At 40.7% G+C, this 27,346-nt stretch overlaps 1 protein-coding gene across 1 annotated transcript in view; it reads left to right on the top strand.

The window, feature by feature from the left end:
- Positions 1-19,255: 19,255 nt before the first annotated feature.
- Positions 19,256-27,346, top strand: part of LOC124873810 (guanine nucleotide-binding protein G(q) subunit alpha-like) — a 31,092-nt gene continuing 23,001 nt past the window's right edge. Inside the window, exon 1 of the mRNA XM_047374777.1 lies at positions 19,256-20,989. Coding sequence (XP_047230733.1) covers positions 20,854-20,989 — 136 coding nt within the window. The 5' untranslated portion in view covers positions 19,256-20,853. The remainder of the gene's footprint in view (positions 20,990-27,346) is intronic.

Raw genomic sequence — 27,346 nt, forward strand, 5'->3', positions numbered from 1 at the left:
GTGAAGCTGCGCAAAGTTAAGCGGATGTTACAGAGATACAGCTTCCACAATAACAGCGTGTCAATTTACCCTTGTTCTGTGTATGGCAAGCCATATTGTCATATTGTGCCAATATTTACAACATCGAGTACTGAGGATGTGGTGTATTAGGCTACAAGATAGATTATAGACTTAAGGAGCAATTTTATCATTTGCACCAGCAAGAACTATATTTCGAGAAATCCAAATGTATGTCTTCCAAATTGGATTTTTATTCAGGAATATATATATATATATATATATATATATATATATATATATATATATATATATATATATATATATATATATATATATATATATATATATATATATATATATATATATATATATATATATATATATATATATATATATATATATATATACATATATATATATCTGCAACACATATTTAGTCATCCCTTTGAATGTTAAGCAGCCTCTTTATTTTCATTGAATTGCGAGATATTTTAAATTTAGCTTTCTAAGAACTTCAAATAGTCTTTAAAAGTAGGAATGTTAAGATTTGTACATTTTAGTTGTGGACCATGAATTTCTTTTTGATGAGGGCCAATGATTACCATTGAAAGGTTAAAACAGAGGTAGGCCGGTTACATTATATGCTAAATCAACATGCCATACCCTGAGTCTGTTGAACTAGACCGACTTTAATGGATAAAACGTTTCCTATACACGTCAATACAAATTAAAATATTTAACTTAATTTACTATACGAATAATTCACTTCAATGTAAACTTCAATAGATGTAAAATAGCTTCTGTTTTTTTAAAGTTCTCGGTGACTTTGTTGTTATCTCATAACTGCAATTCTCTGCAATCTGTAGATGTAGGAATATAAGTTTATTTTATTTTTTGTTTTCAAAACAAACGTTTATTATTATGATTTTATTCAGTCACAACAGTTGTGGCTGGGATAAAATTTCGACAAAATAAAACTGTAACTAAAACTGCAACAATTTAAGAGGTTGCGATGCGGCAGAAAACGTTTGTATGTGATTCGTGTTAATCTTGATAATGGTCACTCCCTGGGTTTATTGTTGCAAAGTAAATAGGGAACTCTGAACTGTGAGAGCTGGTAAAATATAGATAATACACACTTGAGGTGGGCATGTGATTTTTTTTGGTTTGTACTTTTTGTGTCTCTCTTCATTAAAACTTCCAGGTTGTACGTTTCTCATGAGCTAGGTCTGCAAAACCCACAAAAACAAGATAATTGAAAATGTATTTTGAAAAGACCAACCCAGAACGGAAGTCCTTTTAAATTCATTTGACTTAACAGTGTCATGACTGAGTGTGCAGAGACACTGGATAAAGTTTCGGCCGCTGCAGGAGCTCACCGCTTCACGTTTCAGCCCAGTTCAAGTGAAAAACCACAAACGTTTTGTTTTGCTTTTATTTCGAACAGAACTAAACAGCAGATTTGCACTGCTATATGTGGGTCTTTCTTTGAATAAATTCTTCCTGTGATTGTTAACTCTTAATGCATTTGTTTGGAGAATATTCTGAAAAACAAACTAATTTTGGACAGTAACAGAATATAATAATGAGGAAAAACAATATATAGTACAACCACATTAAGCAACTACCACATGATAAATGATGCAATGCATCACACCTTACACCAAACACTCAAAACAGCTTTATAGTAAAGGCTTATGTCAGGTACTGTTTTCACTGTGGATTTTTAAGCTAAGATTTATGTTTTTATTGCTCCTTTACTTTTACAGGTAAATCCTATTGAGATACAAGGTCCTTTAAAAAAAAAAAAAAAAAAAGGTGTACAACAGGTATTTTGTCACATTGTCTCTTTGGTTGTTATTAGGGATGTCAATCTTTTGTTCGAGCACACAGAACCGGTTTGTCCAGGCCTCTATGGTTTCAAATATTGAGATCATCTGAGCCCTCCATTGCTATGAGAAAAGGGTGAGGCAGAAACGCAGAGAAAAAAGTGCAGACGGGTGTTTTCAGTGTTTAGCAATATAAATATTTGTAACAAGGATTCATTTTAACAAACAAAGGTTCATGGGAGTGATGTGATGTGTTCTGTTTTGTGTCTTGTGTCTTTTACATTTGTGTTGAAATTGAGGAAAAAAATTGTAATTCTTGTACATTATATTGGCAAAAGCGTTGGTTCATCACTTGAAATCTTTTAACTTCAGTTTTCCAATCCATGCTATAACTAGAGGTGTATAAAACTAAGCACCCAGGTGTGCAGACTGCTTCTACAAGCAACTGTGAAAAAATGGGTCACTCTCAGGAGCTCAGTGAATTTCAGCATGGTACCATGAAAGGTTGCCTCGTTTGCAATAAGACAGGTTATGAATTTTCCAAACTTTTCCAGGAACAACTATTGTAGGGTGATGCTACAGTAAAGTAGTGGAATCATAGAGTGAAAAGCAACTCAGCGGTGGTAGATCATGTACACTCACGGATGGGTATGGAGTGGGAGGGGATGGGCAATGACTGTAAAGTTGTCTGAAGGTGCACAGTCTGAAGAAATTGCCAGCCTTCTGTAGAGTCAGTAGCGATAGCTTGCACTCAGAACGTCAAGCAGCCTTCATATTGGCTCAAGAACAGCATTTGGAGAGCTTGGTTGTATAGCTTTCCATTGATGAGCAATGGCATCTAAATCTTACATCAAGTGTAATGCAAACATTGGACATATTGGTGGATTCTTTATTCTGGGGCTGTAGTTCCCTCTTCAGTTTTGGACCCATAAAATAACAGGGGAAGAAAATTGTGACTGTCATTCATGGTTGTTTCTTCTAAGTTAAGTGAACAGAGATACAGTATCAACAACCTTTATGCTGCTTTTATTTATGTGTAAGTACTTCTTCTAACATTTAGAGCCTAAATATGCTTAACCAATATACACAACAACATTTGTGTTATTTAGTTTAATCACTGAAAGATCTGAAAACGGTTGGCAAACCTTAACTTTTTGGGACCGCTCGTCTAGAGCAGTGGAGACATGTTTCATTCTGGAGTGACAAATCATGCTTCTTTGCCAATCCACTTAATAAGTTTGAGTTTAGTGGTAGCCAGGATAATAATACTTGCCTTACTGTAATGTGCCAAGTGTAAAGTTTGGTGAAAGGAGGATTATGATTTGGGGCTGTTTTTCATTGGTCTGAGTTTGGCCTTTTAAGTCTATTCAGGAAAACATGAAATTGGGATTTTATTGTTGCAATAATATTAATAGTGATTAACACAGTGATTAATTCAATCCTCGTTTCTTTCATTTCCAACCTCCTGTACAGTATGTCTCTTTACCTTTAGCACCTTGTGCACTAAGATCTGGACATAACAGAGAGTAAAACCATATCCAAGTAGCAGAGTTTGATTGCATGGCATCTGTAATAGGATACCTAAATATCGCATCAAAGAAATTGTTTGCAATTGAGCTATTGCACCCTCTAAAGTTACAGGGATGATTGTAATTAATTTGTGCAGCTCTAGTTCATGTAAAAGTGACTCTTAATGCTGCGGCATAAGAGGATTTTTGGGGCTATCGCCCCTTACAGTCCAACATGACTGCGCACTAGTATACAAACTGAGATCCATAAGGGATGAATGAGCAAGTTTAGTTCCAAGAATCAAAGCCCTGACCTCAATATAATGGAGCATTTTTGGAATAAATCAAAATCTGTGAGTCAGGTCATTTTATCCAGCATCATTGCTTGACCTCACAAATGCTATTCTGAAAGAATGATCAAATGTTCCAATAAGTACATCTCTCGAAAAGTTGAAGCTGTTATATTGCAAAGGGTAGGCCAACTTCATATTATAGTTAATTTATCAAGAATGGAACGTCATTAAAGTTCATGCACATAATAAGGCATGCCTAAAAATACTTTTGGGAACAAAGTGTATGTAAAATGTTTCAAGCACTTGTCTCCTGAAAATATACTGCGTTTTATTAGAGACAACACTGAAACAGATTTAAATTACAGATGGTGGTTTCACATACAACAATGTTTAAATTTATGTTCAGATTTTCTCTTGAAAACAATCAAGTGGATTGTTTGAGAGATGTTGTTTAGACATTTTGAAGTTTATTTGAATGCATTTTGTCAAAATAAATATTTTTGAATCAATTCACCTTCAGAATATAAGTATTTGAAATACGTGTTTGCAATAGGATGAAATGCATGGAAAAACTACTCAAAAGGGTGGAATAAGAAAAAACAAATCCTGGATAGAGTTTATGTAGATTGTCAGTTAAAAGAAAGTATCTGTCTCATTCGTAGCAAAACAGAGGTTTGACGTCATTGCTAGCTGGCTGTGAAGAACCCCAATCTGCTAGAGTGACTTGACACTTTGAATTTCATCTCATTCGTGTGACAAAAATGCAGCAAGAGACAAACTGTCTCTGTCACCATGAGGTGCAAATCGGAAGAAGATCAGTGATTAATTTGATAGCGTCAGCTCCCAGACGGCGTGGCAAAACCAACAAACCTGAGATAAAGCTCTGCAGGCCCTTTTCTTTATGTCAACTACACATTTATTTAGGTACAGCCTTTTTCAGCAAGAGGACGGACTGAAGTCCAGTTTTGTCTCTTACAAATTTCTTCAGCTGAACATTAAAAAAACTCAATAATTCTATTGCTGGTTTCTTCTGAGGTAATTTAGAGGAAATGCTCATTTTTGCAGAAGTGAAAAGCACTTTTATTTTTAAACTTCCTTACGCAAGTATCTGAAACAATACTATACAGACCCTCGTATACGAAAAACCATTAAAATGTAATAGCCACACACAAATAAAACATGCATTGTCATGGAACAAATGGGAGAGTCAGATGATTAGTATATGGTGCTGTTGGCAATTAACGTGAAGTTTCTGTTAGTTTAAGCTCCTCAGTGAATGAATGGGTGTGTCTGTCATAGTGGTAGCTGGAGTCGTTGGACCCAAACTGTAGCCCATACAAGACATAGGAAGTCAGAACTACATGAGTCATGCCTAAAGATCTTCCCAATCATACCAAACATACCAAGTGTTTGTCACATTGCAGTTTGTCAGAGTGCTATGCCAAATTGTGGCATATGAGTTATAGAAGACATGGCATCATATTTAAAAAAATATATATATATTCCACTCTTTTATCACTAAATGAAGTAAACCAACTGATCTGTATTTTAAATATGGATTGATGCACATCATCTAAAGACAAGACAAATATGTGTGTGTGTGGGGGGGGGGGGGGTGGAAGGGGTGTGGAAGGGGTGTCATAACAGTCAATATATTTCTTGCAAAATAAAATGACAAGTTGTTTAATAGGCCAAGCAAAAAGTGTAAGATAGATAGATAGATAGATAGATAGATAGATAGATAGATAGATAGATAGATAGATAGATAGATAGATAGATAGATAGATAGATAGATAGATAGATAGATAGATAGATAGATAGATAGATAGATAGATAGATAGATAGATAGATAGATAGATAGATAGATAGATAGATAGATAGATAGATAGATAGATAGATAGATAGATAGATAGATAGATATAGATATGTATATGCACTCCTTAAATGTGATTACATCTAAAGTCCACAAGATGTCCCTCTGCTCTGCAGCATGTAAGCATTTGGACTGAAGAAATAAAGCTTTGTTGGTGTTTTGCTGTTCTGACCCATCTGTAGAATGGCGAAAATTCCTCAGATAAATAAAAAATAAAAAAAGCTGTTAATAAATAATTATGTATATGATAAGTCAAATAAAACTGAAAATGCATATATGATATAAATATTATTATTCTAATATTAATATTATTATTTAATTATTTCATATTGCTGCGTTGTAGCACTACACTAGCACTAACACTGTTACATAGACAAGGTAATTGGTCTGCTCTTCACTGCTGTGCAGGATAATCAGTCAGATAATTAAATGTATTTTATGAGCCACAGTGGGAGTCTAAATCATTTCATATTGATTATAGACTGCACTAGAAATAAAATGCAACATCAAAATAACAAATAGATGATTTTAGCATATGATGAAGTTTTAATTCATGACATTCATTGACATATTTCTAAAAATATTGATACATTTCTTGAGTATTTTAAAAATTTAACACACTCTTATTTAAAGCTTCACATATACATAATGTATTTGGCAAATTACTTTCTGCTAGACAGATGTTTCAACAGGGGGACAAGTAAATCTAAGTTTTTATTCGGATGAAAACAAAGATTTTTCTTTATGAAAACAAGAGATTCACCTGTGTTATAATTCAAATTAAATGTTTAGTTACAAATGAACCAGATATATTAATATATTACCTGAAAATGTCTTAGTTTTGTTTTATTTTCCTTGCACTTTAACGTTAAACACAGTGATTTGATTAAAAACAGGTAATTCCTGGCATCACTCTGATGTGGACAGCAAAATTTAGATTGTAAAGTCTTAATCTTTTTTTTTTTTTTTTTTGCTATACAACACTGCAAAAAATGTTTAAGCTGCAACACTACCCACACAAATAACTGTCATCTCTCCCTATGCTGCAAATTGAACTGCAACATCATCCCAACGAGAAAAAAAAGAACCTATATACACTGCATAGCGCTGCATCAGTGCATTTCCGTCAGTCCAGCAAAGAAATGCAATAAAATATCATAAACATATAAACTGAAGTCTCCTGTACTTTTGGAGAAAGCTCCAAATTCCCCTTGCAGTCAAACATACAGTAGTTACTCCCAGTCACCATCCATCTAATTCATATCATTTTAGTCAGGGTTGATGTTCAGATCAGAAAAGGTCAGAAATGTGAAACCGTCTAGAAACGTTTGTATAACTGAAAACCCTTTTTCAGATATTTGCCTGCCTTTGTACCACATATTTGTCATTAAAAAGAAACCCAGACCTCACATTTGAATTTATCTTAACAAATGTATCTAAATGTGACCAAACACGTGCAGGATGTACCTTAATTGGGTTAGAAATTTGCAGGAAACCATCAATAGGGGGAGCTGTTATAATGTCTGACAAAGGTGTGACACACTGACACAGATTAACCCCTACTGAACAAATAGTTCCCTGAGCAACTGCACTTTTATCATTGCTTACTACATTGGCTTTTTATGTTCTTCAAGTTTTGGTGCCAACTTTAAATCAAATTACACTGTGTGCGTAATAAAGATATTGTGAACCTTTTTATTGTGAAAAAGTTGGGGTAATTCTGTTGAAAATGGCATCTTCAAGATAGTATTATTGTCAGGATCTGGAGTTATCTGCTGCCTGCTGCTAACACCTTTCCAACACTAGGTGCCGCCAGTAGGAGAGTCCTGAGGCGACAGGTGTTGCACATCTATTCATCAGCTGAGAAGCATAAAGAGGATGGTTGCCAACACTCAGTTGCCTGAGTGTTTTACCTCCGTGGTAATCTTCTGGCCAGCTCTGAAAAACTTTGCTGTGAAGGATTTTTTGAAGTATTTTCTCTGTGTGAAATTTTGCTTCCCTTGTTACCTGTTCCAGGTGCAATTTCTGCCTGACCTGTCCCAGTCCTCCATTGTGGTACTGGCTATTTCCTGGAATTGGACTGAACCTGGCTTCTTTCCTGACTCTTATCCTTTCCCTGGCGGTTTCCCCGGAGTCTCCAGTAAGAGAATGTTTCAGTTGGGTCATGTTCTGAGGTTCAGCCACTAATCATTTCTCTTTGTGTTCTTTCAGTGACGGGAGATTATATTCGCCGCTTCTGTTGTGCTTGACCAAGTTTTCAATAAACTTCTTTATTTAACAAGTTCTCTGAGTGTCTCTGCATGTGGGTTAAGTCGGCTGTAAAAATCATGACAATTATATTGTGACCCGTTAAATTAAACAAGTGATTTCTATGTTCTACACTTACTGGATTGTACAAAGATGCAGGATGACAGAATAGATGACCCTGTGGTTCCTGGAATTACCTTTAGAAACTCAATGATTATTAAATATGTGCTGTAATGTATGGTTTGCAAAATATTACAGACTAGACTAGACTGCTTAAGTGAGGCAAAAAGTCTGAGACACAAACAGTCACCATGATGAAACTGTGTATGGAGTCTAAGTATTTGATTCTTTCTTTGTGAAAACTCTTGTGATCTCCACAACTGAAAGTTTTTGTGATCCTGTTGGATTATTGGCTTTTGTCAACAAAGCATGTGTATGATTGCAGGCATACAATGCCTTGCAAAGTATTCTTCTTTCTGTAACGTTTTCAAATATTGTCACATTACAACAGCAAACTTCAGTGTATTTTTTGGAACTGTCCGTGATAGGCTGATACAAAGTAGTGCATAAGTGGAAGGAAAGGTATATATCATTTAAATTTGTACCATTGTGGTACTAGCTATTTCCTGGAATTGGACTGAACCTGGCAAGCGGGGCTTCTTTCCTGACTCTTATCCTCTCCCTGGCGGTTTCCCCAGAGTCTTCAGTAAGAGAATGTTTCAGTTGGGTCATGTTCTGAGGTTCAGCCACTAATCATTTTCTCTTTGTGTTCTTTCAGTGACGAGAGATTAGATTTGCTGCTTCTGTTGTGCTTGACCAAGTTTTCAATAAACTTCTTTATTTAACAAGTTCTCTGAGTGTCTCTGCATGTGGGTTAAGTCGGCTGTAAAAATCATGACAGAACACTCAGGCCAGCCTAACCCAGCGGAGACCCTTCAGAGAACTTTAGCTGAACATAGTCAGCATATTCATGCACACGGTTCCACTCTCCAAACCGTCCTAGACCAGCAGCTGCAAACAAACCATCAGCTAGAGCATTTGGCATTGTTGTTTCAAGGTGCTTGTAGTCCCGAGTCCGCCGCACCCATTGGGGGCGTTGCGGAGCCCCTGGAGGTCCAACGTCAGCCACCTTTCCGAGAGGTTACTTCTCCTCACCCTGAGAAGTTCTCTGGAGATGTGGGCGGATGCCGCAGATTTTTACTCCAGTGTAATTTGGTGTTTAACCGGTCACCCCGAGCGTTTTCTCACGATGAGGGTAAGATCTCATATGTCTTGGGATTGTTAACCGGGAGAGTGCTCCGGTGGGCAGAGGCACGATTTTCCAACTGCACTAGTTTCGGTGTGTCTTATGAGGTTTTCATTAAGGAATTTAAACAGACTTTTGATGTAGCTTCAGATCAGTCCTGTACTGCCCGCAGGTTGTGGGCGCTAAAACAGCGGAATTGTTCTTTAGCTGATTTTTCTATTGATTTCCGTACATAGGCTGGAACGCAAGCGCGTTAAAGGCTGCGTTTTTCCAGTCTCTGGACGAGCCCATTAAGGACGAGATAGCCCTCTTAGAGGAACCAGAGGGGTTAGATAAGTACATTGATTTGGCTGTCCGCATTGATTCTCGCCTACGGGAGAGGAGGAGGGATCGCTCCAAGATGGCAGTGGGCGGTCTTCCCCGTTTCCCTCATCCCCGTTACCAGTGTCATTGAAGCCTGAAGTCAGCCACCCCGAGACCGAGCCCATGCAGGTAGGGAGAGCCAGTCTCTCGCCTGGAGACCTACGACGACACCGGGAGGCTAACCAATGTTTTTATTGTGGTGCCTCCGGCCATTTCATTTTCGCTTGTCCTGTCCGGCCAAAAGGGCGGGTCTGCCGGCTGTGATGGGGCAACCGACGGACCAATCCTCCAGTAGTAAAACCCCTCGATTCACGTTACCGGCTACCTTATTTTTGAATCATCACGCTGAGGTTTTATCTGCTGCTGGCTGCGATTTGAACTTGATTGATTATGATTTTGTTTCCAAGAAACAAATTGCCACAGAGAAGTTGGCCCAGCCCGTCGGGTTTTAGCTTTGGATGGGTTATCACTACATGAGATCACCCATCAGACACAGCCACTTGAGGTTGTTTTGTCTGGTAATCACCGAGAACAGGTGTCTTTTTATGTTTTTTCCATTGCTCAGAGTACGTTAGTACTTGGTTTCCCCTGGCTTCAGCGTCATAACCCCCATATTAATTGGGTGGATTTGCGGGTAGAGGCTTGGTCTGAGGGTTGTCTCAATTCATGTTTGCAGTCAGCTGTCTGCCCTACCACCCCTGGTGAGGAAGGTGAAGAGGAGGAACTCCCAGATTTAACCAGGGTCCCCTCCGAGTATCACGATCTCAAAATGATTTTTAGCAAATCTCGGGCTCTGTCTCTGCCGCCTCATCGACTGTACGACTGCGTCGTTAACCTCCTCCCAGGTGCTCCTTTGCCCTCCAGTCGGCTCTATAGCATCTCTGGGCTGGAGAGATGGGTAATGGAGAAATATATTGCGGAGTCTTTAGCCGCGGGAATTATCCGTCCTTCATCTCCTTTAGGGGTGGGGTTCTTTTTTGTGGGGAAAAAGGACGGAGGTTTACGCCCCTGTATAGGCTATAGGGGTTTGAATGCAATTACAGTAAAGAATAAATATCCTCTTCCTTTGTTAGCTTCTGCGTTTGAGCCTATACATGGCGCTTTTGTTTTCTCTGAGCTGGACCTCAGAAATGCCTACCACTTAGTCAGAATCCGCCAGGGAGATGAGTGTAAGACGGCATTCAAGACTCCCCTGGGACATTTTGAATATCTGGTTATGCCTTTCGGCCTAAGTAATGCCCCAGCAGTTTTTCAGGCACTCGTCAACGATGTGTTGAGAGATTTTTTTAATATTTTTGTATTTGTATACCTGGATGACATTTTGATTTTTTGCAGAAGTCTTGAGGAACACCGCCGCCATGTTAGACAGGTCCTACAGCGCCTCCTCGAGAACAGACTGTATGTTAAAGTGGAGAAGTGCGACTTCCATCAGTTGACCGTCTGCTTCCTGGGTTTTGTGTTGTAGGAGGGACAGGTTCGCGCTGACCCAGAGAAGGTTCGAGCAGTGATGGACTGGCCAGCACCTGACTCCCGGAGGAAGTTGCAGCAGTTCTTGGGGTTCGCCAACTTCTACCGAAGGTTTATTAGAAATTACAGCCAGATGGAGGCCCCATTAACTGCGCTAACTTCCACCAAGACGACCTTCAGCTGGGGACCGGAGGCCGAGACCGCCTTCACCCGACTGAGGAGGCTGTTCTCCCAGGCGCCGGTTCTGATTCATCCTGACTTTACAAGGCAGTTTACACTGGAGATAGACGACTCGGATACCGGGGTGGGAGCGGTTCTCTCCCAGCTCTCAGACCGGGATGGAAGGCTCCACCCCTGCGCCTTTTTCTCCCGTCGGCTGACCCCTGCTGAACGGAATTATCAGGTTGGAGACAGGGAGCTGCTGGCCATTAAGTTGGCCCTAGAGGAGTGGAGGCATTGGCCGGAGGGTGCCGAACACCCCGTGTTGGTCTGAACAGACCATAAAAATTTGTCGTACATCCAGTCAGCTAAGCGTCTTAATGCACGTCAATCACGTTGGTCACTTTTCTTTTCCCGATTTAATCTGTCTATTTCTTTTAGGCCAGGATCCAAGAACCTCAAACCTGACGCTCTGTCCCGCCAATTCGGACCTGAAGATTCAGAAAAAAAGGCAGAGTCGATCCTGCCACCAAGTTGTACAGTGGGCTCGTTAACCTGGGAGATAGAGGACCTGGTGCGGCGAGCCCTCCCTGATGATCCTGGGCCAGGAACTGGACCCCCTGGAAAGACCTACGTTCCAGCTTCACTGCGATCCAGATTGATTGGCTGGTTCCATTCGGCCAAGTTCTCCGCCCACCCTGGTGTCAGTAGGACCGTCGCCGGAATTTCCAGATGTTATTGGTGGCCGTCGCTTCACAGAGACATTAGGGAGTATGTGAATGCCTGCGCCACATGCGCTAGAAGCAAGTCCTCAAATCAACCTTCCGCAGGTTTGCTCCAGCCTCTCAGCATCCCCGGCCGACCCTGGTCCCATGTGGCCTTGGACTTCGTCAAGGGCCTACCACGTTCTCAAGGGATGACCGTAATTATGACCATTATCGATCGGTTCTCCAAGGCCTGCCACCTGGTTCCTCTCAGAAAGCTGCCATCGGCCCTCCAAACAGCTAGATTGATGGTCAAACATGTTTTCCGCCTGCATGGCATCCCCCGTGACCTGTTGTCTGACATGGGGCCTCAGTTTACTTCCCGTGTCTGGAGCCATTTCTGTGACGCCTTGGGGGCGAAGGCGGCGCTAACCTCTGGTCATCACCCCCAGTCTAATGGCCAGGTGGAGCGCCTCAACCAGGAGCTGGAGGCGGCCCTGCGGTGCGTAACGTCCACCTGTCCCGCTGAATGGAGCGACCACTTGGGGTGGATCGAATACGCTCACAACTCCCACGTCTCTTCAGCCACCGGCTATTCCCCTTTCGAAGCCTCCTTGGGATACCAGCCCCCGTTGTTCCCGTCGGAGGAAAAGGACATCACTGTTCCTACTGTACGACACCACATCCAGAGATGTAGGCGGGTATGGAACGCCGCCAGCCGGGCGCTTCACCGGACATCAGCCCAAAACAAGCGCTACGCAGACCGTCGACGTCTACCCGCTCCTAATTACCTCCCTGGTCAGAAGGTTTGGCTCGCCGCACGGGACATCCCGCTTAAGTCCCTGTCCAGAAAGCTTTCTCCCAGGTTCTCCCGTGGTTGATTCTCTTGTTGGTCCTGCCTCTGTTCACCTCCGTCTGCCTCCCAGTCTCCGTGTTCACCCTGTTTTTCACGTTTCTCAATTGAAGCCTGTCCAGACCAGCCCGCTCTGGTAATCTTCTGGCCAGCTTTGAAAAACTTTGCAAGAATTGCTGTGAAGGATTTTTTGAAGTATTTTCTCTGTGTGAAATTTAACTTCCCTTGTTACCTGTTCCAGGTGCGATTTCTGCCTGAGCTGTCCCAGTCCTCCATTGTGGTACTAGCTATTTCCTGGAATTGGACTGAACCTGGCTTCTTTCCTGACTCTTATCCTCTCCCTGGCGGTTTCCCCGGAGTCTCCAGTAAGAGAATGTTTCAGTTGGGTCATGTTCTGAGGTTCAGCCACTAATCATTTCTCTTTGTGTTCTTTCAGTGACGGGAGATTATATTCGCCGCTTCTGTTGTGCTTGACCAAGTTTTCAATAAACTTCTTTATTTAACAAGTTCTCTGAGTGTCTCTGCATGTGGGTTAAGTCGGCTGTAAAAATCATGACAATTATATTGTGACCCGTTAAATTAAACAAGTGATTTCTATGTTCTACACTTACTGGATTGTACAAAGATGCAGGATGACAGAATAGATGACCCTGTGGTTCCTGGAATTACCTTTAGAAACTCAATGATTATTAAATATGTGCTGTAATGTATGGTTTGCAAAATATTACAGACTAGACTAGACTGCTTAAGTGAGGCAAAAAGTCTGAGACACAAACAGTCACCATGATGAAACTGTGTATGGAGTCTAAGTATTTGATTCTTTCTTTGTGAAAACTCTTGTGATCTCCACAACTGAAAGTTTTTGTGATCCTGTTGGATTATTGGCTTTTGTCAACAAAGCATGTGTATGATTGCAGGCATACAATGCCTTGCAAAGTATTCTTCTTTCTGTAAAGTTTTCAAATATTGTCACATTACAACAGCAAACTTCAGTGTATTTTTTGGAACTGTCCGTGATAGGCTGATACAAAGTAGTGCATAAGTGGAAGGAAAGGTATATATCATTTAAATTTGTTTTTACAAAAAAAATCGATTAGGTGTGGTGCATACTGTACTGCAATTACAGCTCCATGTCCTTGAAGGTATGTCTCCATCAGCTGTCCAAATCTTGGACCAACATTCTCTCTCCATTCTTTGCAGGAGAGTTCAAGCTTAGTCAGATTCGGTGTATATTAGTTTTCAAGTCTTACCACAGATTTTCAATTAGATTTAGCTTTGGACTTTGACTGGACCATTCTAACATATGAGTATGCATTGATCTCAGCCATCCCACTGTTTTTGGGGCTGTATATCTTCTGCGCCTATGTTTTTAGCTCTATCCATCTTCCCATGTACTCTGACAGTTTGCCTGTTCCTGCTTAAAAAAAGAATACCTACAGCATGATGCTGAGGATACACAGCTTTATTTATTCATTAATCCTGATGTGCCCAACCAGTTAGATAAACTACAGGCATGTCTTGAAGACAAAAACTTGGACGACTAATTTTCCTGTTACTAAATTCAGACAAGACAGAAGTTGTCGTCTTTGCATTGGAGTCATTGAAAAAGAAACTGCTTCAATTAATGTAGACGGCATAAAATTGACCTCCAAGGATAAAGTAAAAAGCCTTGGTGTTATTTTTGACCAGGACATGTCGTTTACACCCCATATTAAATAGATTTCTAGGATTTCCTTCTTTCACCTCCAGAACATCGCCAAAATTAGAAATATCCTGTCCAGGAGTGACGCTGAAAAACTAGTCCATGCATTTGTTACTTAAAGGCTGCACTATTGTAATTCTTTAATATCTGTATGTCCACAAAATGCAGTTAAAAGCCTTCAGCTGATTCAAAATGCAACAAGAGTTCTGATGAAAATTAAAAAGAGAGATAATATTTCTCCTACTTAAGCTTCACTTCATTGGCTCCCTCCTTCTCACATATAAAGCCTTTAATGATCTAGCTCCATCATCAGAGGTCTGATTGTTCCATTTATTCCTAGCAGAGCACTTCGTTCTCAGTCTGCAGGTTTACTGGTGGTTCCTAGAGACTCTAGAAGTAGAATGGGAAGCAGATTCTATAGATAGAGTGGCTTAGGTTATCCTGAGCTATCTCTGTAGTTATGCTGCTACAGGCTTAAGTCCCTTTCACTCTCTCTGCTACATTCTCATACTACTCTCCAATTTTGCATTATTTGCTGTTATTTCACCTTTTAACTTTATGTTCTCTCTGTTTTTTCTCTTTCTAGAAGCTACATCTAGCCTGACTCTGTATTTAGCTGAGGCACCTTCCTGGAGGGGGATCTCCTCAATCTTGCCATCACGCATTCCCTGGTGGAAACAGAGGCTGGGGACTCGGGGTTGGACTCTTTCATCACCCAGGCTGAAGTCACCGAGGTGGTTAAAAAGCTCCGCGGTGGCAAGGCTTCGGGGTTGGATGAGATCCGCCCTGAGTACCTCAAGTCTTTGGATGTTGTGGGGCTGTCATGGTTGACACGCCTCTTCAACATTGCGTGGCGGACGGGACAGTGCCTTTGGATTGGCAGACTGGGGTGGTGGTCCCCCTACATAAGAAGGGTGACCAGAGGGTGTGTTCCAACTACAGGGGATCACACTCCTCAGCCTCCCTGGTAAGGCCTACACCAGGGTATTGGAGAGGAGAGTCCGGCCGATAGTCGAACCCCGGCTTCAGGAGGAGCAGTGTGGTTTTCCACCCGGCTGTGGGACACTGGACCAGCTCTATACCCTCTACAGGGTACTCGAGGGTTCATGGGAGTTTGCCCAACCGGTTCACATGTGTTTTATGGACCTGGAGAAAGCATTCGACTGTGTCCCTCGTGATGCCCTGTGGGGGGTGCTCCAGGAGTATGGAATCGGTGGCTCTTTACTAGGGGCCATCCGGCCTCTGTACAAGCGGAGCAGGAGTTTGGTTCGCATTGCCGGCACTAAGTCAGACCTGTTCCCGGTGCATGTTGGACTCCGGCAGTGCTACCCTTTGTCACCGGTCCTGTTCATAACTTTTATGGACAGGATTTCTAGGCGCAGCCAAGGGCCGGAGGGGGTCTGGTTTGGGGACCAGAGGATTTCGTCTCTTCTTTTTGCAGATGACGCGGTCCTGCTGGCCCCATCTAGCCAAGACCTACAGCATGCACTGGGGCGGTTCGCAGCCGGGTGTGAAGCGGCTGGGATGAAGATCAGCTCCTCCAAGTCCGAGGCCATGGTTCTCGACCGGAAAAGGGTGGCTTGTCCTTTTCAGGTTGGAGGGGAGTTCCTGCCTCAAGTGGAGGAGTTTAAGTATCTCGGGGTCTTGTTCACGAGTGAGGGAAGAATGGAGCGAGAGATCGACAGACGGATCGGTGCGGCTGCCACAGTAATTGGGGCGCTGTGCCGGTCCGTTGTGGTGAAGAGAGAGTTTAGCCGAAAAGCGAAGCTCTCGATTTACCGGTCGGTCTACGTTGCTACCCTCACCTATGGCCATGAACTTTGGGTCATGACTGAAAGAACGAGATCCCGGATACAAGCGGCTGAAATGAGCTTCCTCCGTAGGGTGCCCGGGCACTCCCTTAGAGATAGGGTGAGGAGCTCGGCCATCCGGGAGGGGCTCGGAGTAGAGCCACTGCTCCTCCACATCGAGAGGAGCCAGTTGAGGTTGAGGCATCTATACCTGATACCTCCTGGACACCTTCCTCGGGAGGTGTTCCAGGCACGTCCCACGGAGGAGGCCCAGGGGACGGCCCAGGACACGCTGGAGGGACTATGTCTCTCGGCTGGCCTGGGAACGCCTTGGGCTCCCCCCGGAGGAGCTGGAGGAGGTGTCTGGTGAGAGGGACGTCTGGGCGTCTCTGCTGAGTCCCAAAGCCCCAAAAGGAACTACAACCATTAATGTTTCACTTTCCTTTCCCATAGAAAGTACTTCTGGATCAGTGCTTCTTTGTTCTTTTTCTGTCTCTGCTCTGTTCTCTCAAACCCCCAGTCGGTTGTGGCAGATGGCTGCTCACACTGAGCCTGGTTCTGCTGGAGGTTTCTTCCTGTTAAAAGGGAGTTCTTCCTTTCCACTGTCGCTACATGCATGCTCAGTATGAGGGATTGCTGCAAAGTCAACGCCAGTGACTGTCCACTGTCTCTACATGCTCATCCAGGAGGAGTGAATGCTGCAAGTCACTGATTCGATGCAATCTGCTGGGTCTCCTTAGATAGAAAAACCTTTTACCAATTTGAATAATAAACAGAATCTGACTCCACTGTTTGTAAGTTAGGATTAATTGGAATGTATGAACCTGACTTGAAATCTGTATGATTTACATTAACTGACTTTGTAAAGTGCCTTGAGACAACATGTGTTGTGAATTTGTACTATATAAATAAAACTGAATTGAATGTGAGTTAATTTTCTCCCACATATAGTGTTTTGAATATAGGACAAAAAAATCAGTTTCCATCTCCTCTGACCAGCACACCTTCATCCACAACTTGGCTGTGTCTCCATGGCTTGTTGCAAACTGGGACTGGACTTCTTGGCTTTCTTTCAACAAGGGCTCTCTATTTGCCATTATTTTAACAAGTCCAAATTTGTGAAACTGATGACTAAAAGTTCCCAGACAAATATATAACAGCATTAAATCTTTTAAAAACCACATGTAATAGAGCAAATACAGATTCAGTTGTGTGGGAATATTACCAAATTAAACTGATTAATAAAAAAAGTTACTTTTTCATCTATTAAAGATTAAGGGGATGACCTGGAGAAATTGACTCTGATTACATATAACTGGATGTTTAGCTACTTAGTCAACTTCACTGCTTCAAGTAGAGAAAGGACATAAAAGTAAAAGTTTTTAATTTTTTATTAATTCAGCATTTTCTATGGTTTTGAATAGTTAAGAAGTAATTAATTGTGTTTTTTCACTATTTTTAAGAAACAATTTTCTTTTGTAGGTTGAGAATGTGGTTAGGGATAGAAAGACTGGGATCTCATGCACTGATGAGATATTACTGATCATAAAACATCACTACATTACCAGTTATTTCCTAAACCTAAAGTCTGAGCTGTATTGTTACTTGATTTCATAAACAAGTATTTTTTTCATTGGTGGGAGTGAGATGTTTCCTTTATGGGCTTTTGGATGACCAAGGGAAAGGAGCATACATGCAGAGTTTCCAATTGTAGCTTCAAATTTAGATTTTGATTAATCCGGATTATCTTCTGATGGAATATTCTTGTTTCACTTTGAGTGTATGTTTACCTTATACCCAAGGGTGAAAGTGAGGCGGTACGGTCTGGTACTGCGTACCACTAAGATTCTGCGCTGGTGCGCAGTACCGGGAAGAGGGAAGAACAGCTGTCTGCTATGAAGCCGTCATCCAGAACCAGCTACGGCTGCAAAAATTCACGAGCACACAAAGATCAGATTCGCTACCAATAGTCTGTCTATCACACGACTTAATCTGTTTATAAATATAGCTATTTTCCACTCATTCCAAATTGTTTCTGACTGTTTGTGCTATGCTGGAGCCTCAATGCTCTTGCTTTGCTTCTCTCCCCTCGGAGCTTGAGGCTGTTGTGAACGGCCAGCCTTTAAAACGAGCACCGCTACGTTTAATGTCTGTCTGCTCGCTGCAAAATACCCCAGTTAAAAGCACAGGGAGAGTAACTAGTTGTGTTTCATGTTATTTTGCTGAATTACAACAGCACAGTACAGCTTGTGACCAGAGATTTCACATACACTACATGAGAGTGTAAGCGCGCTTACCTCCAAAACAGAGCGGTTGCCAAGGAGATCGATGCGTTTGATTTAATGGACTGGGAGATTTTACACAGGTGGTGCACAGACATAAAAAACCGCCGCTTGCATTAGGACAGGACAAACAATAAATAACTTACCATCTACAGACTTTTAAATAAAAACTGCGAATACAACCGAACTATCAAATTTTTTATTTAAATGAAATCAAAACTTGACCACAATGCAGAGAACAACAACTTCTTTGTTCAAAAGAAAAGGAAACTGAAGATGAAAAGTTATGCATCAGAAAATGGTTTATCATTGTGGGTTCAATTCCTGGCCAGGGGTCTTTCTGCATGGAGTTTGCATGTTCTCCCTGTGCATGCGTGGGTTCTCACCGGGTACTCCGGCTTCCTCCCACAGTCCAAAGACATGCCTGTTAGGTTAATTGATCACTCTAAATTGCCCTTAGATGTATGAATGAGTGTGTGTGTGCTTGGTTGTTTGTGTGTTGCCCTGCGATGGACTGGCAACCTGTCCAGGGTGTACCCCGCCTCTCGCCCATAGACTGCTGGAGGTAGGCACTATGGAATAAGCGGTAGAAAATGACTGACTGACTATATATATATATATATATATATATATATATATTTCAATCAAACTTCTTCAGTTGGTTTCAGGATATTTTGAGAGTATAAAAAACTATTATTAACCCAAAACATAAGAAGCTGGGTCCAAATACAGATAAAGCACATATTCCGATAGCAGTTATCTAAAATGTGAACAAATTTAACAGCTAAACAGCTACTAGAATATGTAGCAGTATGTCTTTACTCCCACTTCTAACGTCAGTGGTAATTCTTTTCATATAAACTGCATAAGAAGGTTAATTTCAAACCCAAATATTTTATTTTCTATTTTGGTCACATTTTTTGATAACACCTATGAAAATGTGACCAACTGTGTTTCAGTTCCACATTTTAACAGCACTTTCTGGAGTCACAAGATCTGGCAGAATGACATGTAAAACCTGAAACAGACAACACAATAAACTCTACAGCAACACTGCCAGAAATAAGATGGATAGTCATCCAAAACCTTCTATACATGTTTTCATCTGGTTATCCAGCACTTTGCCTGCAAACTGAAAGTAAGCTTCATTAACTTTGATTATCACAGTTTTAATTATTAAATGCTTGGTAAAGTCGTCTTGACAGGCTAAATAAAGACTGCTGTTCATATTGTCGACCTCTTGTCTTGTTCTGCATCACTGATTAAAAGTCGTGTGATGCAAACATCCCGGTGAATGAAGCTGCTGCTGTTTGACAGAAGATGGGCGTTGCCTGTCAAATCAAATTCCCAACCCTTTCCCTGACACGCCTCCAGAACAAAAGCACTTCTTCCTCTCAAGCAAACTTGGGAAATTCTTCATTAAGGAGGGTCAAAACCACAGGGTCCCACATACTCTGTTTTCATTGGATAAATCCTTTGCCTGTCAGCTACATCCCGAGTGACGTCAGCAGCAGCAGTAGCGCCACACCGGGGCTCTGGAGTGGGTGACGAGGAGCGACCAGAATCACCAGGAAAAATTAAAAGGAGCCACAAAATGCACGGACAAGAAGTGTCCGTTTAATTGTCTGAAGTCTGTTTTCCAATCTTGAGGTGTTTCCGTCACCGAGGTCCATCAGGAAAGCTTGAGGTTGAAGCCATGACGGCTGTCTGTCAGTCCAGGCTGTGTGGTTTTTAGGGATGGCTTCCTTAGCTAGCCTACCCAGCTAACAGTAACAGTTAGCCTGCCCTGCTCACTGGGTTCCAGTGTGGAAGAGATAGCAACAGCTCTGAGCTCATACTCTCATTTGGATTATCCCCAGTCGTGTTGTTCTCCGAGGACCATGAGACAGCGAGCCAGGCAGTCTGGATGATCAGTTTGACGGCGGTTACTTGTCACAGCTCGGGCGTATCTTCCAGGGAAGGCTTTTCTGGGCGGCTAGGCTCGCTCTCGGCCAGGCGACCAGTAGATTGGATCGTATAGATGTGGCCGTGGAAGCCTGTTGTGTTCCGTCTCTAGGACTGAAGTTGGAAGTTTTTCTTTATATTTTTCCACAAGGAAATGTCTTAAAAGTTCGTAGAAAATCGTTAACATTGACGAATTTATTTACTCGTTTAGCACGGCAGCAGCTAGCTAATTTTACAGGCTAGCCTCCCAAGTTAACGCATCCAAACTAAAACCAGCTCAGTTTAGGGGATGCATCAAATTAGAGGAGTTATTTGCACTTCTGGAGCCATCTAATGCGAACACGTTGCACTGCAGATTTTCTGTGATCCGTTCACTGCCCTCGTAGTATTTATTTATTTTTTTAACCGAGGCAAAGCTGTCAAATATTAAACATTTGACAGCAATACTAACCCCAGCAGAGGAGGCCAGAATCTGCACCAAGGAGCAAGACTGTCACAAACTTTAAAGTGGACTCCTGCACTCTGATACTCTTTGTGGTGGTGTGGCCCGGCACTCCTTGTAAGACGGGCTTTTTCCCCCAGCTCATGCGGTGATGACTTTGGAGCCCATGATGGCTTGTTGCCTGAGTGAGGAGGCGAAGGAGTCCAAGCGAATCAACGCTGAGATCGAGAAGCAACTCCGGCGAGATAAGAGAGACTCACGAAGGGAGCTGAAGCTGCTGCTCTTAGGTAGGTCTGCATGATCACCAAAGTTGTTTTTTTGGGGGGGAAAGATTGCTGAATTTGACCTCGGTGCCCTCAGAGCAAAACTGCTGGACGTAATTGTACGGCTCAGGTTGAACATGCAAAACACTGGGACGATAATTGCTAAAGCCACATTACTCAGGCCACCGCAGGATTTGTTTGGGATATGATATGCAAAAATCGAAAATCACACACGGTTCAGAGTGGTTCCTGCAGAGCAATGTGAAAGTGCACAAGAGCTAAACTCAGTGTATAAAATATGCTCAAATATACAGAATCAGCCTCAGTTATTGGCTCTCCTTGTGAAGATGTTTTTAAAAAAAAAAGCAATAAAATAGATGACTATTTTATCATAGCATGACCTCACAAAATTGTAGAAAAATTCAATCTTTTAATTTAAGCACAGTTATGCAGTAAGAAAAAAATAAATCCAAGATTAAAGAGTGTTTTTTAATAAAATAACCAAAGCAACACATGTTGATACCATAACAATTTCTATAAAATGTAAATGAACTTAAGAATTTAAAAAAATGTAAGGTTTACCTAAAATTGACCTGAGTTTATAGGAGCTTTATGTAAAGAGGCACTTCTCCGGGTGAATTTATTAACAAAATGTGCATTGAAGCGCATGGTTAATACATAGGTATAGAACAGTTGGAGATCTTAGTTTTGATGCGTTTAATAAAAAAGGGGATTTCCTAATATTTGCTGATCGCCGATCAGAGTCAAACAAGGTGAAGTTATCAGGGTCTCGTCTCTTATAGATTGGCTCATCTATTATTAGTAATCCAGAACTGGCGGGCAGATGTGGCCACTAGACAACAACTACTTGCCTAGATTTTCCTCTTATGTACATTCAGAACAATAATTGAAAAACTTTAAAACAACTGGAACTGTGTGAAACAAGGATGGACGCCTGCCAATGTTTATCTTGTCACCACACAGTCAGGATGGTTAGGCAGGTAAACATCTCTGCTGCTTTCTGTTGGGGAACTGCAGCCAAGAGTGGTTTCCTGCACTCACAGTCAGTTTTATAAGGCTTTTGTGCAAATATTTACAAGGGGTGCCAATAATTATGGAGGGTGCTGTATAAAAATAAATTACCAAAGGAACAATTTTAGTTTTACTTACGGTTGTTCCCTCTAACCTCCTATCCTTGCTTGAGAATATTATCAGAATCTGTAAAAAATATCTCAGGTTTTGTTTTCATTTTCCTTCTAAATTTCTGATAAACAAGTTCTTTAACGGTTGTAATCAATCTATAAACAGCGACAACGGCATGGAAAGAGTAAAGTAATGAAACATATGCTTTCCTTTCTTTGTTTATGCCAGCACAGCCTCTTGGTGTTGACTATGCTAAGCCTCTTCATGAAGTAAACATAAAACATTTTAACCCTGTAATCCTAACAGATGAAAACAAAAATGAACATTCTTGTAGTTACTAGTGGCGTTGTGTATATTTTATTATCCACTTTCAACATTGCAATAGATTTGTGCGTCTGTAAAACAAGAGAGCAAGGGGTTGGTTATTAATGAAGTCTGCTACAAAGGAAGCAGCTCTCTCTGGGTGTCTGGGCTAGATATGGCATGGTCCGCTTTGGGAAATAACTAGTGCCCGAGGAGTTGGCTAATTTCTAAATTAAAACTGGAGTAATAAAAACAACTGTGCACTTTGCAGTAATTGTCCTGTTAAAAGTAGACTGTCACGCACTACGCTGAAGCAAAGGTTTTTCCCGGGATACAGATCTGCTTTTCTGAAGAAGCGGCAAGGACACGAGATCATGTTAAAGGATATCTAGTGCTCTCTGGTTTGTTGTCACAGGTGACTAAATACAAACTTCCTGCTGGTCAGGATGTTCGCTCTCATGGCGGAGTCAACATTTATCAAGCATAGCAACTTATAGTGATAAATGTTTCCTTGTTTTGTGTCCTTGACAGTATTTGTTCATGCGATGTAGTGTCCTTGCCAGGTCCTGAGGGTAGATGGACAAGTCAAAATCAAGACAATGCCTTGTAATTTTATCGTTTTTCTCTTGTCAGTTTAGTAGAATAAAGATGTGAAAGCTTGAGCTGATTGAATTGAACTATAAATATTCTGATTGCAAGACCACTATTCCTAAAATGTGAATGAATCACCAAATAGTTAGGCAGACAATCCAAATTTTAACTTGACTGTCTCTTGATGGACACCCCTTCAAGAAATCCAAAATGCACCAAAGTTTGCTTTTAAGTGGATGGACTTGAGGTTTTTGCAGGGTTCTTTCATGGCCTCAACAATTAATTAACCACTGTGGCTAATTGTCAACAAATTCAATTAGCCACATGCCAAGTTGATTAGCCACAACCCGATTACAGCGTTGGTTAAAAAAAAGCTTCCATGGTTTAAACTGAACTCAAATGTAATTTATTAGAAACTTAGACGAAGAACTTTGAGAATAATTTCTGCAGACTGAAACAAGCAGTAGTTTAGTGCTGGTTGTAAAACATAAAGTAACTCCTTAAATGTGCATGTCACTCAGTCCAGCTAGCAGTAACTAGGTACTGCTTCTCGCTGACCAGCAGTGTTCGGCGGCATCTTCTCCGGGTCAGTGGACTGGGTGTCAAAACTAGGAATTGAAATTTAAAATCAGAATGTTAGTTCCTGCTCCAGTCGATTCTCGAGACACAGTGGCCAACCCTATGAGGAAAAATACACATCCTACATCTGTCAATAATAAATCAGATTTTAAAATCCTTTAATCAGAAGAAGTGGATATTTAATGCCAGCTTTATTTAAGGCTGGTCATTTTTAAATGGCAAGACTCGCAAGATGTGCTGGTTCGTTTGAAATACGTCTTCAAACACTTATTTAAAATATAAAAGCATTTCCAGTAGATATGCTGTCAACAGTTTTTGTGATAATTATGCAGTGGAATGGGGAGTTATTGAGTTATTTGGAAGACACCTCAGTAGGGGTGGATGATATAAAATTAAAATGTTACTACAATATTATTTGTTTTATTATTGTATAATAAAAGTGACGATAAAACTGTGCGTTCTCACTTTCATTCTCTATATAAATGTAGATTACAGGAGGCCTTTTTTCCACATCTCATAGTTGGTGTTGGTGAGCTGTGGTTGTCTCACTTCATTTGGAAGTTATCTTGGATGTCTTTTATCCTTTTAATAGACTTCCACGCTCTATGTGGCTTTATTATTTTTGGGTTTATGTGTTGGACCCCCAGTGACTCCTGGTTTTATAAAACCTACCATTGCATTTAGAAACAGTTGAACTCTGTTTTTGTTATTTCACTGCTCCTGGTGCCGGTAGTAAATAAGCTTTGCAGCTTTAACCAAATATGTTTTGTTTTTTGTTTTTTCAGCTAAAAATATGTAACTCCGGCATTGCTTGGAGTCATGTGTGTTGCTTACTTTGTTCTGAACTAGACTTGAAGCTCTTTGTGGCATTGTGGTTAGAGCTTTCTCTAGTTTTGGTTTGAAGCGGCACAATAAGCTGCTCATCTGCTACCTGTGAGGCACACTGGTGGTTTTGTTTGAAGTTTTAAGGGAAGGCAATTAATCCAGCTGTTTTATCAGCAGCACCAAAGAAAAATAACGTCCTCTTTGGTGTGGTAAAGCGGGTACAGAGTGGAGCAGTTAGAGGAGCACGGTCGCCCGCTCTGTACTCTGTGAAAGAAACCAGTGACTAAAATGTGCAGAGATTTCATTAAGTGCTGTTTTTACTTGTGACTTTAGTTTTTATAGTACAAATGTAGTTTTAAAGGCTTTTTATGCCTTCAGTATTTCTGTCAAACCTAGTCTAAAATGAATAACCTGTTTCTGGTGAATGGTGAAACCGGCACATAACTTCATCATTGTTGATAACCGGCTATTAAAGCAAACACAAATCCTAGTGATCAGACCTATTTTTCCTCTCTTTTCATGTGCACAATGCTATTCAAATTGTCTTTGACTGTTATGCTAAGTCTAAGGTGACTTTCAGAGTTTTGCAGTTTAGCAATATCTTGATAAACCGAGCATATACTTCAGGTTTACACAGCTACATTCACACCTAAAAACATCATAAGTTTATTTTGTCACAGAAATGTAATGTATCAAAATCTACATCGCTCTCATCTGCCATTGTCACTTTTGTTTGAGCAATCTGCTTCGACCTACAATGAATCAGGCACTGAAACAGGCTTTGAATCTGGGGACAAGAAGGACGTATTTGTGGGCTGCATTTGGCCTTCGAAGGTTGCAGCCCTTCATTTTTGGTTCTAGATAATCCAGAGCTGTTTGCTTACTTTTTTTGAAATTATCAAAATATTGTCAAAATATTATCAGGAAAATGTCAAGCTATGTTGTGATATGAGTTCATTAATATCAAACACCCATAGGGAAAGCCCGATGTCCTTTGACCATTCATAAATCCTGAGATTCCTCGTTTTACAGTTGTTTCCATTTTAATCACCGAATTCTGGAGTTCTGTCTGCGTCCTCTACATATTCCAACTAATCAGGCCCTGGGTTTGTCCTGGAACATGCTGGACTTGAAAATGTTGGTAGCTTTTTCATAATTTCAAAGTCAGATTTTACATCACCAAGAGAATAGACAGACTTTTTGTTTATTAATGCTAAATGCATTAACATAAGATGCTAAGCAAATGCAGTTTTAATGCGTCAGTTTGGTAATGATTTCATTTTGGTTTCAAAATATTAGTAAAATGGTGTTTAATAGCAAATCTTCTCTAACACATATACATTTCCTGTGTTTCTAATATAAGTAATTAATGACAGCTAAAGAAAGGAAGTCAAGAAAATATTTTGAATGCAGCTCTTTATCTCTTTGTATCTTGTTAGAGAACTGGTTAAAACCTGTTTTGACAGGTTAAAGCTTTGCCAAAAAAAAAAAAACAAACAGATTGGAAATTGCCCATAAAATTCTGTTTGGTGTATCTCTACTAGTGATCCACATTGATTCTTGTTGTCATTTAGTTATTCTTAATCAAGGACTAGATGATCTTCTGGCTATTTGCTGCTTCTTGTCTCTGCCAGTTTCTCTTCCCAACTCTACCACCACCAAGGTTAGGTAGACACCTAACATGTGTGTAATGAAAACACACGCAGGTATATCATGTAACTTGTATTTGCACAAAATGCAATGTGACCCAAACACCTCTCTCAAATATGTACATGGTCTCATAAGCACAAACCTTGGTGCAGGATCAGATGTGAAAATGTCTTTAGCGGAGCTGGTCTGTTGAGGGTTTTTGTCATTTAATTTTTGTTGAAGTTTTAACTTTAATAAAAATATAATATCATAATCATACATAACAGAATAGCATGTTCAGACATGCTTAGTTATGGAATCTAAAGGATCATTAAAAAAATAAAAGTGAATATTTAGAAAAACTATTTTTAGGAGTTTCATTATTTGGAAGATCATTAGATCAGATTGAATTTTAATCGAACTAACACATTAAACCTCAACTACACCCCCACCTTTTGGCTACTAAAGAAGATATTTAGGATAGCAATGGTGCAGTTCGACTCCGATTCACAGCATCAGGACCATGATCAGTTCATGCACGTCACCGGAGGCAGCGCGGGACTTTCAATAAAAATGTTAAGATTCTGAATTAAGACATGCACAGTGAGCACACATCTGATCTCTTAATGTGTGTGTATTGCTTAAACAGGTTAGCAGTATCTGGGTTAATGAGTATTTGTTTTTTGACAACACCCAAAGTTGTCTCGTGCACGGAGCTGCCTACGCCCATTATGGCTTCTTTTAGCAAATCACACAGTGAAATAAGCAGATAAGCCTTGAGTTGGCCATATTTGTTTGCCTCCATGTTGGCTGCTTCCAAGGAAACGGCAAACATGGTAGGTTTTTGTTGAAATAACAAGACTGCAGACAGTTGAGCTAAACAGTACACACTGAAAAGATAAAAAGGCAGAAAAGAAACTGAGTATGTTTGTACAGCAGCATTTTGAGGCATCACTGGGATGCCTCCTCGTAACTCAGCTATCCTCAAAGGTACTTTGGATTGCTGAAGGCAGAGGTGAAGCATACTTTATTAAGTTCTTCTCACTCTTATGATTACATGTTAGTATGATTGTCAGCTATTAACTAAAATCACTTTTTTTTTTTTGCTAGGCTTTTTACTTTTGTATCTTTTCTATCTGTAATTTCGGCCTAATAAACTAAACTGTGTCTTGACTGCATCAGTCATAACCAGTTATTCCAGTTGCCTTTTACAGCTTTCCAAATAATACTCTATGGTGCCTTATAAAATGCAGTCAGAACATCTGTATTGCTTAACCGGTTGTATTAGTTGCTTGGTTTCTTTTTGATTAA

The sequence above is a fragment of the Girardinichthys multiradiatus genome, chromosome 9 (assembly GCF_021462225.1).
Source record: "Girardinichthys multiradiatus isolate DD_20200921_A chromosome 9, DD_fGirMul_XY1, whole genome shotgun sequence".
Taxonomy (NCBI): Eukaryota; Metazoa; Chordata; class Actinopteri; order Cyprinodontiformes; family Goodeidae; genus Girardinichthys; species Girardinichthys multiradiatus.